The sequence below is a fragment of the Vanacampus margaritifer genome, chromosome 13 (genome assembly GCF_051991255.1).
Source record: "Vanacampus margaritifer isolate UIUO_Vmar chromosome 13, RoL_Vmar_1.0, whole genome shotgun sequence".
NCBI classification, from domain to species: Eukaryota; Metazoa; Chordata; class Actinopteri; order Syngnathiformes; family Syngnathidae; genus Vanacampus; species Vanacampus margaritifer.
Window position 1 is genome coordinate 6404294 of NC_135444.1, and position 13616 is coordinate 6417909.

Sequence of the window (13616 nt, forward strand, 5' to 3'; positions counted from 1 at the left end):
CAATATGTCAAGTCAAAGAAGGGTAAATTGAAATTAATATAAACAATCAAATAAGCAAATAGAAGCGAGGTGGATTAATTTGAAATAAGCATTCCTGCCCAGTCCGAGCAGCGCTGTGCATCAACTGTGTGAAATTATCTGAAGTGCCGTCAAAATGTATAATTCTGGTATTTGCACTTTAAATGGTATATGAAAATGCTGATTCCGTGATTGATAGACAAAATTTTAAAACATTTTTAGTATAAGAATATTTAATTAAGTGCAAAAAGAACATGTAAATATATTCTTTAAAGGTGCTCCATGTAGCAATTTGTCCCAAATATCTTTACACTAGCCTTTTTATTTGATCATTTATGACTCTAAAATCTTCTAATTAGAAGATTAACACCTGAGCTATTCACAATTGGTACTCATGCAAGCATCTGGCCAATTGTTTTTCAGATTGGATTCGGGTTTGAATTTCCCGACGACTGTGCGGACATGACATCATATGCATGGTGTGTACGGGAAAAAGGGAGTGTGCAGTTTAATTTTTTGGCCACAAGTGGCAGCAGCGAACCAAAATTCAATTTTCTGCATTGAGCAGCTTTAATGTTAAACTGAAAAGTTAAAACAGCCTCATTTGTTTTGGAAAAAAGTGAAACATGAGTAAAGTTAAGGCTGTTAGAGTTAAGTTAAAAATGTGTTTATTATGTTTCTGTTACACCTTACACATATTAATTACAATAACACATTTTCTCTGATTTTTGTAGCTCTTTCTCAGAGTCCTAAATCGAATGCAAATGCCAATATACTTAATGCAACTCACTGCCATTAACTAATGTAAGGAATGAAACTTCTATAAGAAATGTGAAACTACTGAATGATAAAAAGAGACAAAAGAAAAACAAGCAATATTAAAAATTGTATGTAAATTGTCGAAGGTGGATGCCAAATAGAATCTCGCCCCAAGTTGCCACTTTGGTGAAGGCCCTGCTCATAATTGATATCTTTCATTCACCTGTGGTGTGAATATTACTTTGGTCCTAAAGACGAAATGCATCTCCTGTCTCCTGTTACTTATCTAAAGCAGGCATTTTGTCTTATCCCTCAAACACAAGGTTTCCTGTTTTTAATCCAACATCGGTCTCCACTTCTGATAGTTATGCACTTTCTGTCACTCACAAGCCTTCATAAATGAGGTTTTCCCAGACCGGAATGTTGTTAGTGAGACAATAGGGAGCAGGAAAGCTAGGGGGGCCAGAAGACCTTTCCCCTTTTTCCAGCCCCGCAGTGTCGGCTGGCCCTCACGTCATCGCTGCAGATAAGAGCATGCGGGAGGGCCCGCCGACTCTGTGCTGCAGGGAGAATTTGTTATCCGCTCATCCCTGAAGAATGACAGCTCCCCATTGTTTTCATTCCTTCACTCCTCCGCTGCCACGACTCCTTTCCGTGCTTGCTTGGGACAGGATATGCTGTTTTTCTTATTTTGCTCATCTACAGTCTGGGGAATGTGGGGAGGAATCATCCACCATCTGTAGAAGCATCTACTGTAGGTGGCAATGCAACATAATTGCCAGAAATTAAAAAATATTTAATTGCAAGCCTTTATTAATTTTGTATATGGTGAAGGTTTTTGGAAAAGAACTGTTCTTTCTAATACATTTTCAAATATTTGTCCTTGAAATTCAGTGCTGCCTTTGTAATCAAAAGCTGAAACATGACTTTTTAGGTAGGACCCAGTGCTATAAAACAGAAATAATTACAGCAGATTTTCAAAACAAAATGCTCAGTGGCTGGATTCCAACAGCGTCCCAAGAACGGAGCAAAAACATGAACTGCATACAAAATGGATTACTGCTCCTGTTGTTTTTGTTCATAAAAAATAATATTTAGTAACGCCCAGCAAAGTCAATCTTAAAGGGAAAGTCAAGTCAAAAATGTTCTTCACATTATGTTCTTTCCGACTCGACTAGTCTAAACACGGTATTCTACTTAATATTGCGTTTGTGGAATATGAATTAGCAAAATCCATCTGTTTTTTCCCCATCCGTCTCAGGGGTGAGTCATGATTGATTGGTCGTTATCTGAGCCCTTAAGCACAGTGATGCCATTTTTAGTCGACAGCAAGTGGCAAAATGGCCGCCCCCTGAGATGGATAAAAATGGGTGGGTTTTTCTGCTTAATTCATATTCCACAAACGTAATATTAATCAGAATAACGTGTTTAGACTAGTGGAGGCGCATAGAACATATTAATAAAGACATTTGTTTAACTTGACTTCCTGTTTAAAGCTGATCCTGATTTGTTTAACTTGATGTTTAAAGCAGAAAATGGATGAACGTACACATTCTACATTACAAAATGCATTCATTCACACAAAGACAGTATCTGTAAGAATAGCAAAAGCTTTGATACTTGAAAAAGTGTGCTTTAAACTTCCCTTTATACTGTATTTCAGTGTTAAAAACGATGCGCTTGGAGGCTATTTGCCTCCATTCTACCATAGCCCACTAGTACCTCCGCTTTCCAGCCATTTTTGCACCTTTCACTCCCGGCTGCTCTACTGGATTACGATTGATTTTGCAAAATACACAGAATATTGTGTTCTATCGCTATAAAAACATGTAGCCTACCAAAAGAAAGATTAGAGTCTCTTCTTTCATCAGGAAAAAAGTACATTTGTGACTGTTTACGTTTTGCAGCATTAGAATATAGCTAAGTTTCATCATTATTCACCAACCTGTTGAAATCACTGGCAAAAAGAGCTTGTTGCAACATGGCCCAGGCTGATCTCTTATATTCTGCTGACACCTTCTGGACGGTTTTTGTAATGATTACCATTGCTTTAAAACCAACAAGAGCTTGCTAACCATACAACAAATGATCAATACTATCTCGCATAATAAACACAGTGTTGTCTGAAACAAATACCAGATCATTTACACTGGTATAAAAAATTTTACAGTATGAAGTTGCAGTATTTTGAGCAAACTAATAAAACTGAAATAATGATCAGGTACGGAAAGCAAGCGCCCATTCTTCACCATGGAATGTGTAATTTGCTGAAGAATGCTGCAGTTTTAGAGTTGATTTTTTTCCTATCTAATGACAAAGGGCATTATTTATATGATGTACACCTGTAAAATTTCCCATGACCAACAATCTATTTTAGTAAATATGACTCCAAGCGCAAGTTGCTGAGGCTCTAACAGTGGCAGAGGTCGATGAGGGGGTGGCGGACGAGGAGGGGGAGGTATGTGAGGTGAGGGCTGGGCCAGGATGGACTGGAAGTGTGCATTTATAAACATGGCCCCACTTCTCTCCTCAGGATTTGTGTTTACATACGTCCATGTTGCACTGTGACGGTGTCACAACCTCACAAGACAGACGACTTTGCCACTTTCAGGTTTCTGCGCTTCAAGGAAGAACTTTGTGGATTTGAGGGTCCCCCAGGCAATTGTTGTTTAGGTCTTCCAAACCAGTTGCCACCATTTCACCTCCAAACATGTACAGCTCCAGCTATTCCGCGGCCAAGTTTGGGCTGGAGGCGAGGGAGCCTTTGCACAACCCCAAAGGCAAGAGCTGCGGCTACTACTTGAGGATAGTCTTCTTCTTCTCCTCACTCATCCAGTCCCTCATCATCGTCAGCCTGGTGCTCTTCCTCATCTACGGGCAGCCGGAGAAGTCGGCCGAGGAGAAGAGAATCAAGGTGAGGGATTTGAGATGATTATTTCCAGGAAGGATGCAGGCTTATTCCTGCCGCAGCCTTTTGCTCACATCCAATCGACGCATCTTTTGTGTCCTGAGATGATGACAAGTGCTCTGCTCTTGTGCAGGAGCTGGAGCTGGGCTTCAACAGGCTAAGTGAGAACAACATACAGCTGAGGAAGGAGAAAGGCGAGCTGCGAGCTCAACTTGGAGCATGCATGGCTGAGAAAGACGCTTTTGCCAAACGGCTAGAGCAGCTCGGCACTCTCGCCAATGCCACAAAACTTGACCTCATGGCTAAATTAGTAAGTGGATATATTCAAGCAGCATGTTTATGGATCATTATTTTTTTTATTCTTCCGAAAATCTTCTTCATGCAGGCCATCTGTGAGAGGCAGATCGCGACAACGCGAAGCATGGGGATGCGATGCCCAACTCCCCCCATACAGCAACCTGTCATAGTCACTACTAGCAGTATGTACAGTATTCAAAAACATCCTTTCTTGTAATGCTTTAGAAATTTGAGTGCAACAAAAAGTTTAAAAATATATTAATTTAATTCATTATTCATAACAATATAAATACAAAAAAAAAATGTAATATATTTTTTTTATTTCTTAAAAAAATATTAATTTCACATGTATTCATTATTTAGTAATTATTTATTTTATTATTTATACACATTTATTCATTTAAATGATTCAATGATCATGACTTTTAACCTTAGTGGAATTTTTCATGCCAGGGAGAAAACTGCACGTCTGAGCTATTGACGTGACATGATTTTCCAAGTTCAAATTAGACTCTAATTTATATTACTCCAGTACGCAAATATAAATAAGGAATGAAAACATTTTATTTTAAAATGAAATTTTATAATATTAATTAGGTGCTAAGAGTTTCACTGCTGTATTGAAGTACTGAAATAAAAAATAATTCCATAATATTTTCTCATAAATTATATCTGTAATTAAAAATGACACCATAAAATAATCAATGTCAAAATGTCATAGAGTCAGAAGATTGAGACACAAAAAAATGCATACTCTGGCAAAGTGACAAACTAAGAAAACAACGACTCATGAGATAATATTCTAAAAGACTCGTGCAATCCCTCCAGATGAGCTGAAAGCTTTACAAAGCCTCAATGCGCAGCAGAAGGCCATGACTGAACTCATCGAAGCCAACTTCAGCCACACGGTCCACTACCTGAGTCAAGAGAGGGACAACGCCCTCAAGGACAGAGACGTCCACCACCAGGACGTCATCGCCCTACGCAGAGAAAACACCATGCTGACGGAGCAGTTCAACGCATACACCAGGTATGTGTGTGTGTGTGTTTTTTTAACTTAAAACTGAATCATTGTAAGGGTTAAATAAATACAGATCAATTTGATTTTAATGTTTCACCAGGAAATGTAAAGAGGACTTTGCTCATTCCCTGGATGGAATCCAATCGGTGACAAGGGATTTTTTGAACAAAATCAACAACCTGTTCCCCCACCAACTGACCTTTCACCTCACCTTGAAGAGCCAGCAGGAGCAGATGGAGAAGATAAGAAACAGTTGCACCAACCTCTCCAGAGACGTGGAGAACAAGTTTCAGCTGTATTTGGACAACGTGGGCAACAAGGTATGTGCATAGAATTGATAAATATGGTATATGCGTCACATTTTTTCCTATTCAAAACAATCATAATACCATGGAACATTATATTGACTTGGCATAAATGGCTCATTAGACTTTGACTTTTGTTAAATCCACTCAGACGTATTACTGAGAACAATTTACATCCTCCAGAGAGGATGCCTTTTCTCTGGAAAACTACTAATAGACTGAGTTAAGGACACAGCTGTCCACTGATGTGAACTTAAGGTGACCTATGGCTCCACTGACACAGCAGCAAGTTATGGAGAACAAAGACATATATCCTCTCCAAATAACTCCGCAAATCTAATGGGGATACACTGCAAAATGAGGTGTTAAAATGTTTCTTCATTGTTTTTTGCGCTTGATTGCATCATCACTTTCTGAAAGTATTCAATTTGCAGGCAAAAAACTCATAATCTCATGTCTTTTCTTCTCTTATTGAGATAAGCAGAAGTAATACTGCTAAATTAGTTCTCATCAGTAGTAAATAAGTCCAATCAACGTTGCACTAGACAAGATGTAATAGATTAAATCAGTGATTCCGAACCTGTATCTGTATCTTTACACATCAATGGAATGTAAAACATCCAATTTCACGGATCTGAAAATTGCTATTTGTTTTACAAATCGCTGACATCAGGTCAAAACCTCGTAAAATAATTTCATATTTTTGCAAAAATCTATAATATTGGGTGTTATTTTTACAATTTACTGACCAATCTAAAGTGTTGCAAACGGCTTTCTTCTTTGATGACGCAATGTTAATGGTTGAACAAACATGGCATTTTGGGGGTCTCTTGAAAAGTGACTATTTTGGAGGTTACTGTACAAGGTCTCGGCCCGACGCCAACGAAATAACCTATCTTTGTCATCTATCATTGTCGGCATCGTATATTGACATTCATATCGACAAATTGCTCTTCCACTAGATGGCAGAAGGTGCAACTGTAAATCCACTTTTTGTGGCATTTTTGTTTGACAAAGTGGCACATTATATTTCTCATGTAAAATATCTGCCTTGTCTCAATAAAGGTTGAAAAACCTCAGAAAATTTATAATCGTTCAAAAAACTCAACTATAAAAACGTAATGGAATTCATATCTAAACCCCCAAATCTCTCCTCCACAAAGTTGAGAGAGTATCATGCCATTACATTAAAAAAACATCACACATCTGCCTTCCTCTCCAAGGTGGCTCAGATTCAAGCCATGTCGAGCCGACTGGAGGTGCAAAACTCGCACTTCAGCGCTGACCTCCAGAGGTGCGAACGCACCCGCAACGAGACAATCGCCGAAACCAACAGGCAGCTGCAACTCAAGCAGAAGACTCATGACGAGAAGGTTCTTTTAAAATCACCACCTACCCTCTAGTATATTCCTACTCTTCTTTTTAAACTAACACATGTTCTATTTAGTTGGAGAAACTGCTGATTGAGCAGAAACGGCTTCGAGAGCAGAAACAATTGCAAGCTGAGACTTTGGCCCTGAGAGAAAACGAGTTGCAGACCCTGAGGGCATTGCCCAATTGCAAGGTACAATACTCGCAGCCAACATAGTGTGTAGTGCACAGATGGTCTGTGATTAAATGGATCATGGTGCAGAGGTGAGGTGGACGTGTGTGGACTCAGCATTCGAGAGGAACCAGAGACCAGCAGCAGCAGCAGGAAGGATGGGCGGCCGAGATAACAACAACACTTGAATTCTTTCACCTTTCAAGCTTTGGAGTTGAACTTGCCAACGTTGTGTGTTTGTGTGTGTGCAATCACAGTGAACTGCACCCATATTTAAATAAAATGTAATCAAGACATGTTCTGCAGGTGGGTCTGCCAAAGAGTGCGGGCGTACTGTCGGCCCCACATCAGAACAGACAAACTGCAGCCAATTGGCCTAGTGCAGTACAAAGCGTCAGCAAAATCTCAACGGTAACTTTTACTCAAAGCGCACAGCTTCATTATTTGCATATCACACCGTAACTGATGACCGCGGAGAAAATACATTTCTTTAAATATGTATTTACTTTAATTTTAACTACACCAAATCCGCCATCCAGTCAGCTTTTTGCAGTCTAGTTAATATTTAGTCACACTTTTGTTTTGTTTCCCAGGTGAGATGATTCCAAATGTGTGGACTGGAAGATGCAGCATTGTGAGATATATCGAGACGCTACAAACAAGACTAAGAACAATCTGTAAATATACTGATTTCACTTGCACTCGTGGTTGGTTCTCACTTGGAAAGATTGATTTGTAATAAATAAATGTGTGTGTATCCCTGCAGTCAAGTTCATGTAAAAACATCATAACACTGGTGTAAATATTACTTGTGGGTGGTACTCACATTGTTTAAACAAATGTTTCTTTTTCCCTTTAATAAATTAAATGAACCATCAAAATGCCTTTGTTTTGTATTTTGGGTTATAAAACTGCAAAAGAGCCACTACATCGTGATAACTTACATTGATGTTTCTGCATTTGGCAATTTATTATTATATTATATTATTAGTATGGGATTTTTTTTTAATGGGCTTTAGGTGAACTGATGAATACACACACGCTCGCACGCACGCACGCACGCACGCACACACACACACACACACACACACACACGCACATACACGTACTCACCCACATACAAAAAATTATATATATATATGTGTGTGTATATGTATATATATGTATATATATTTAAAAAAAAAACAAAAAAAAACATTTATTAAATTTTTTTTAATTGATTTGTTTGTTTGTTTTTTAAAAAAAGGAGAGCAATGATGATGTCAAATCGAATGAACAATACTGAGCTCTCCTGAAAAACAAAAAATAAAAAAAAAGAAGAAAAAAATAAAATAAAAAAAAGAAAAAGAAAAAAAATAAATAAATAAAACTGCAAACGTGCTATTATTAACATCTAGAGCTCTTGAATTTTATGGGAGCCAAGAAAGCTGCTGCACATACAAAAGGTCACAAAACATCATCTGAGAAAATCATCTGTTGCATTAAGACAAAAGTAACATGACAAACGATGATTTTAGTAATTAAAAAGAGTCATACTAAAGATTTATGCCCATTCGCGTGTTTTACACTCCAGCTATTATAAGAGCTCAAGCTTTATTGCTTCCCTTTCCTTTTATAAACACGTTGTGTTCAGAACACAAAGCTGAGTAGCTGCACACAAAGCGCTAGACTTTTATAGATAAATAATAAACATTATCCTGTTAATGTTAACAATACATTCCGTTATGTGACACGGGGGAACACTATAACGCAAACATGCATACACATACAGTACAAACACACGCGCACACACAAGTACATGTATGCCGTATGTTACTATCCTTCACTGCAGAGCATCATGTGTAGCTATAGGAATGTGAGCATTGTAACTATTAATATAAAGTTAGTAATTGTATTACTAATTTGACTATGACTATATGATGGAAGTTTTCAATTTATTTTAAATGCCTAGTACAACTAAAGGTAAATTTTGTTAGGCAAATATATCAATGGCAACAAAAGCAGCTCATAAGAGTTGAATTTAAGAGCTGATCAAACAGTTTCCAAAGTTTTTTTAAAATTTATTATTATTTATAATAACCAAAATCACTTCACAAGTTCTTACATAAATAGCTATGGCACAATACTGACAAAAACTGAGCTTTTAGGCATTCCATGTTTTGAGTCAGTTAGTCACTTGATACACTTTTAGTGGCAACAGACATTAAAAAAAGAAGAAAATGAAGAAAACATGCTTGATTGTCTGGTATGGAGTCAGGAGGTCTACGTTACTCAACCTGTCCTCTTCAAGAGGTCACAATATTGAAACATCCAAATAACTTGGCTGATGAGTGTTTGAAATGTCTACTATGTAATTACACTGTAAAAATCCCGCTTAAACTAAAAAAAAATGTGTCCAGATATAACATCTAAAATATTTGACTTCACAGAAACTAAATTGAGTGACTGATCATTTCATGTAGATGTAAACAATAATTCTTCACTTGAACCAACCTTAATTTTTTCCCTTGATTCAAATTATTTTCTTAACATTTTAGTTAATGAACCCAACTAATTTATTTACTTTTTAATGAATTAACATATTTACTTTGACACCAGTTAATTAATTTATGTATAACCAAATAATATTTCTCGCATTTAATAAAGTTAAAGGTTGAAGTACCACTGATTGTCACGCCCATCTAAGTGGGCATTTGAGCCATCCACTGAGGGAGCGGTGAGCAGCAGTAGGCACTTGCACGAGGGGATTATTTGTTCATCTAACCCCCCAATTCCAAACCGTAATGCTGAGTGTCAACAAGGGAGGCAAATGGGTCCTATTTTTATAGTCTTTTGGTATGACCCAGTCAGGGATTGAACCCACGACCTCGCAGTCTCAGGGCGGACACTCTACCACTAGGTCACTGAGCTGGTTTAGTTTATTTGACTAAAACAAATAATTTGTATTCCCCATTTTATAAACTCAATGCAAACACTTGGCCAACAGAGTATACTCAAAATATATGATTTCATCTTAAAACATGAGCCATATGCAACATATGAACTAGAGATGAGGTGAGGATGGAGAGAGAAGAGGAGAAAGAAGATTATGGAGAAGGAAGAATATCCCATTTATAATATCCCATGCGCAGTCTTTTGAAAGATGTCAGACAACAACAACAACAAAATAGATTGTCTAACAAGCAAATGTGGCCGCACAAACACACGTGGTAACAGGCCTACACAATCTGAGCTGTAATAGCAAATGGACATTTTCTGAAAGCAGTTGACCCTCAAACTACCAAATTCAAAACACTCACTCAAAGCCCAACAATATAGCATAGCCTTAAATGGCTACAGCTACAGTACAATACCATGTTGGTACTGATGTGCTGTCGTTTTCAATGCGAATGCGCAAGTCCATTTGACTCAAACTAAATATATTACCTGGAGGGCATGAAGAAAAAAAATATTTGGAAGGAAATCAAAAACTTTATTTTGGTTCCTTTGGTCGTATATTTACTTCAGTAGAAATCAAACTTGATGTCTGTCAATGCAAAATAAATGGTTTTCACAATTTTTTTAATTTCTTTTTTTTATTACAATTTTTACAGTTGTTGGCAGCCTTAATAATGGAGACTGCCAAGCAGTACTGCATTATGACCACTGATGGCTAGCCAAGACTATTGTTATTGATACTGAGCACTAAGATATTAAGTAGAGTTTCAACATCCCTGTGGCCCAACAACAACATTTGAACCAAAGCTTGACAGAAGGGATGTTTCTTTCTGCCCAGATGACGACTCATCAGAAAATTACTGGGAAATGCAACACCATTCCAGTCAAGAACAAGATAATTTATAGTGTGAATTTACAGTGTAGCTGCTGATGTAATAGATTTGATAAAGTGTCAGCACAACGGTCGCAGATTGAGGGTGAGGAAGGGCGGGAAAGATTATTAACAAAGGAGTGGAGGAGGAGTGAAGGAGGAACATAAGAGAAAGGGATGGGAAGTAAAGTTAGCTTATAAAATGGAGTGATGAAGAAGGGCAAGAAGAGAAGACTGCTTATGTTCTACATTATTTTTTACATTTCAGTAGTAGTAAATGATAAAATTTACAGTATGTATATTTTCATATTAATGTTCACTATAAGATTGGGTAGTTAGCTCATCATAGTTCATCAATTGCCACCTTTGTCTGTTAAAAAACATATTTGTTTTTAAATAAGTGATGCAGACCTTGAGTTTTTTTTCATATTGTTTTTCCAAAAATAAAGTTTATTTTTTGTACAATCAATGTAGATAATGTAATTAATGACTGATCTGATCCTTGATGTGAAATCTATTTAAGAAAATATTTTTTTTCTCTAAAATTAAAAATAATGAAAATTCAAATTTTTAGAAATGTTGCTTTTCAGAATATTGTGAAATCACAACACAAGTTACTGTATTTTATCACATATTAGATTAACTAATAATGACTGCCGTGTATTTCAAACTTTGGATTCTTTTTAGTTCCATTAGACATAAAACTACACTTTTTAATGTGTCTGGCGGAGCTGACACAAATCAAGTTCTAAACTGGAACAATATATAACATTTCTGTAAATTCATTGCATCTCAACCAGAATTTCACTTCTTTGAGAATTTGGCGCAGAGGATTTACAAGAGACACTGCACTGATGATGTAAGGCAGGGTTACAGGTGACCGGAGTTTGCCCACAGGAATTCCTTTATTTAACACTTTTCAGTGACCAGTAACACACACGTACACACTGCACAAGTCACCGCTAGATCATAAAAATGCAAGAAGATAAAAATTCATACAAAAAGTTGTCTCGTGTTTTGTTCAAAATGAAATGATTTATAAATCAGGGCAACAAAAAATTAATGGCACATGTTCTGATGAATTCTGCCACATTTAGAGAGATTATTAATGGTGTTTTTTTTTTAAGTGGGTCCATGTTCTAACTTATATGTGACAGGATGTCTGAATATGTGATACAAAAAGGTTTGTTCATCTGTCCATTCTATATTTAGATACTGCAAAGTTGTGTAATTTCCCCATCACGTAGAACGATACCACAAAGGCCCCATTTGAAAATGTACATCTTTTGATGTGTTGGGCAGCCAGTCCCACATTTAGCTCAACATGCCCCCTTCCCTTCTTGTGTCGTAATTAATCAAGAAGAACAAGAAAAGAGGCTGACAGAGTAGAACGGGAAGAGGAAAGGTCTGAGCACAGAGACACGCAAGAGAAAGACAAAAAGACGCAGAGACAGGCACTTCTGTTGCTGTGAAAGGCGAGCAAATGTCGTCAGCGACCACCGAATGGGGAAGAAGGGTGACGAGTTCAACAAAGAAACATAAATATTTGATCAAGGCCAGATTGACAGGGGAACAAAAGCCACTGCTTCGTCACCTCAACAATGTTCCTGTCTCACAGCCTGGAGGAGACCTGGGTCACTCATTGTCTGCATAGTTTTGGGCACATTTATTCAGTGCTTGATACTGAAGCGTTCACATGTGGATCATTGTGGAACAAACACAGCACATCCCTTATACTGTATTGATTGTGTGTAGACAATAGTCCCTTTATTAATCGAGCATCTGAGAAATCAGGTATAGCTGACCTATGACAGAATTTTCAGCAAGCTTTTGTTGCATGCCAGCCAACATCGTGTTGGGAATAGCACAGCCAAGCTGTTTGCACAAGTATTCAACGGGGTTGACTTCAAGGACATTCCGTCCTCTCCACTCCCAAATTCTGGAGGTAGTCTCTGATAAACTCCGCTCTGTGGAGGTTAGTGTTGTCATCTTGGAGGACCCGTGGAGAAATGGTTGTAGAAGCTCATCTTCTTATGTCTCTGCATTGAACTTTCCTCCAATGACAAGCCTTATCTTTCCAGCAAGAGAGATGCCACCCCACAGCATCACACTGCCTCAGCAATGTTTTTGCATTGTGCATCAATCAGTACAGCGTTCTCTGGGTCTTCTTCACATTTTGACCCCATCTTCGCTGACATCTCTCTGGATCTCTTTTTAACATCCCCTGTCATAAACTTGGCATTCAATATGGAGATGGTCCAAGGGCTCATTCCAAGCAATGTTGCAACATGGCAACTTGTTTTAAACCACACTATCTATACACAGTACAGTTTTTATAAGGCTTAATTGGTCTGCTGGATTTCGCAATAGCTATCTTAGAACATGGAAACACAAAGAAATTAGTATTTTTAGGGGTGTGTCTGGAAATGCCCTCCAAGCAGGCTCTGCTCCACTTAGAGCGTTTGAAAACTCAGAGCGCTGTTGTAATGTGTTATTCAGATCGCCACACTCGAGTGGAGTGGCACGCTCTGACTGCTCTGACTAGCGACGCGACAAGATGGAAGCCATACAAGATGATTGATGAAGATAAAGATGGGGATTTGACAACAAAATGTTCATAAATTCAAAGAAAGGAAGCCTGTTCTGCCTTACGGAACACTCGCACTCACATGGCGCTTTTCCACCGGACCGGTTCCACACCGAAGCGGCATTTTTTGTCCCCGGATGTTCGCATCTCCATGGGCCTTCTTCGAGGCCGAGTGGTTACAACGGTACCTCTTTTTAGAATCATCTCGGAGGTGGTTCTGCAGCACCGGTTGTCTGGGGCCGAGTGGGGCCATGTCGGCACCTGTCATCTGATTGGCCGACAGCAACGCAGCAAGCAACGCCGGTCTTTGCCAAAGTCATAAAAATACAGTATATAGAATAAATATAATAATGTTTTACAACAACGCTGA

At 38.1% G+C, this 13616-nt stretch overlaps 2 protein-coding genes across 6 annotated transcripts in view; one reads left to right on the plus strand and one right to left on the minus strand.

The window, feature by feature from the left end:
- The window catches only part of gtpbp3 (GTP binding protein 3, mitochondrial), a 31554-nt gene that overhangs the window by 979 nt on the left and 16959 nt on the right, over positions 1-13616 (minus strand). The window contains exon 12 of one of the 4 annotated variants that reach the window (XM_077584708.1): positions 12403-13551. The exons of the other annotated variants lie outside the window; for them this stretch is intronic. The gene's annotated coding sequence lies outside the window, so the exon portion shown is untranslated. Of the gene's footprint in view, positions 1-12402; positions 13552-13616 lie in introns of those variants that run through there. 4 annotated transcript variants of the gene reach the window in all.
- On the plus strand, positions 3225-7726 carry plvapb (plasmalemma vesicle associated protein b). Of its 2 annotated transcripts, XM_077584353.1 has the most exons (9): positions 3228-3691; positions 3819-3995; positions 4071-4164; positions 4811-5012; positions 5104-5323; positions 6532-6681; positions 6756-6872; positions 7158-7262; positions 7445-7726. In XM_077584353.1, the coding sequence occupies exons 1-9, from the start codon at positions 3488-3490 to the stop codon at positions 7451-7453; spliced, it is 1278 nt and encodes a 425-aa protein (XP_077440479.1). In that variant the 5' UTR covers positions 3228-3487; the 3' UTR covers positions 7454-7726. The 2 variants fall into 2 exon arrangements, with proteins under 2 accessions (XP_077440480.1, XP_077440479.1); XM_077584354.1 differs by lacking the exon at positions 7445-7726 and having other exon boundaries at positions 3225-3691; positions 6942-7256.

Bases quoted from the DNA above. Each gene is read 5' to 3' on its own strand.
- plvapb (XM_077584353.1), top strand. From the start codon at position 3,488: ATGTACAGCTCCAGCTATTCCGCGGCCAAGTTTGGGCTGGAGGCGAGG. The intron at 5,013-5,103 runs GTATGTGTGTGT...ATGTTTCACCAG, and splicing joins CAGTTCAACGCATACACCAG to GAAATGTAAAGAGGACTTTG. The intron at 6,873-7,157 runs GTACAATACTCG...CATGTTCTGCAG, and splicing joins GGGCATTGCCCAATTGCAAG to GTGGGTCTGCCAAAGAGTGC.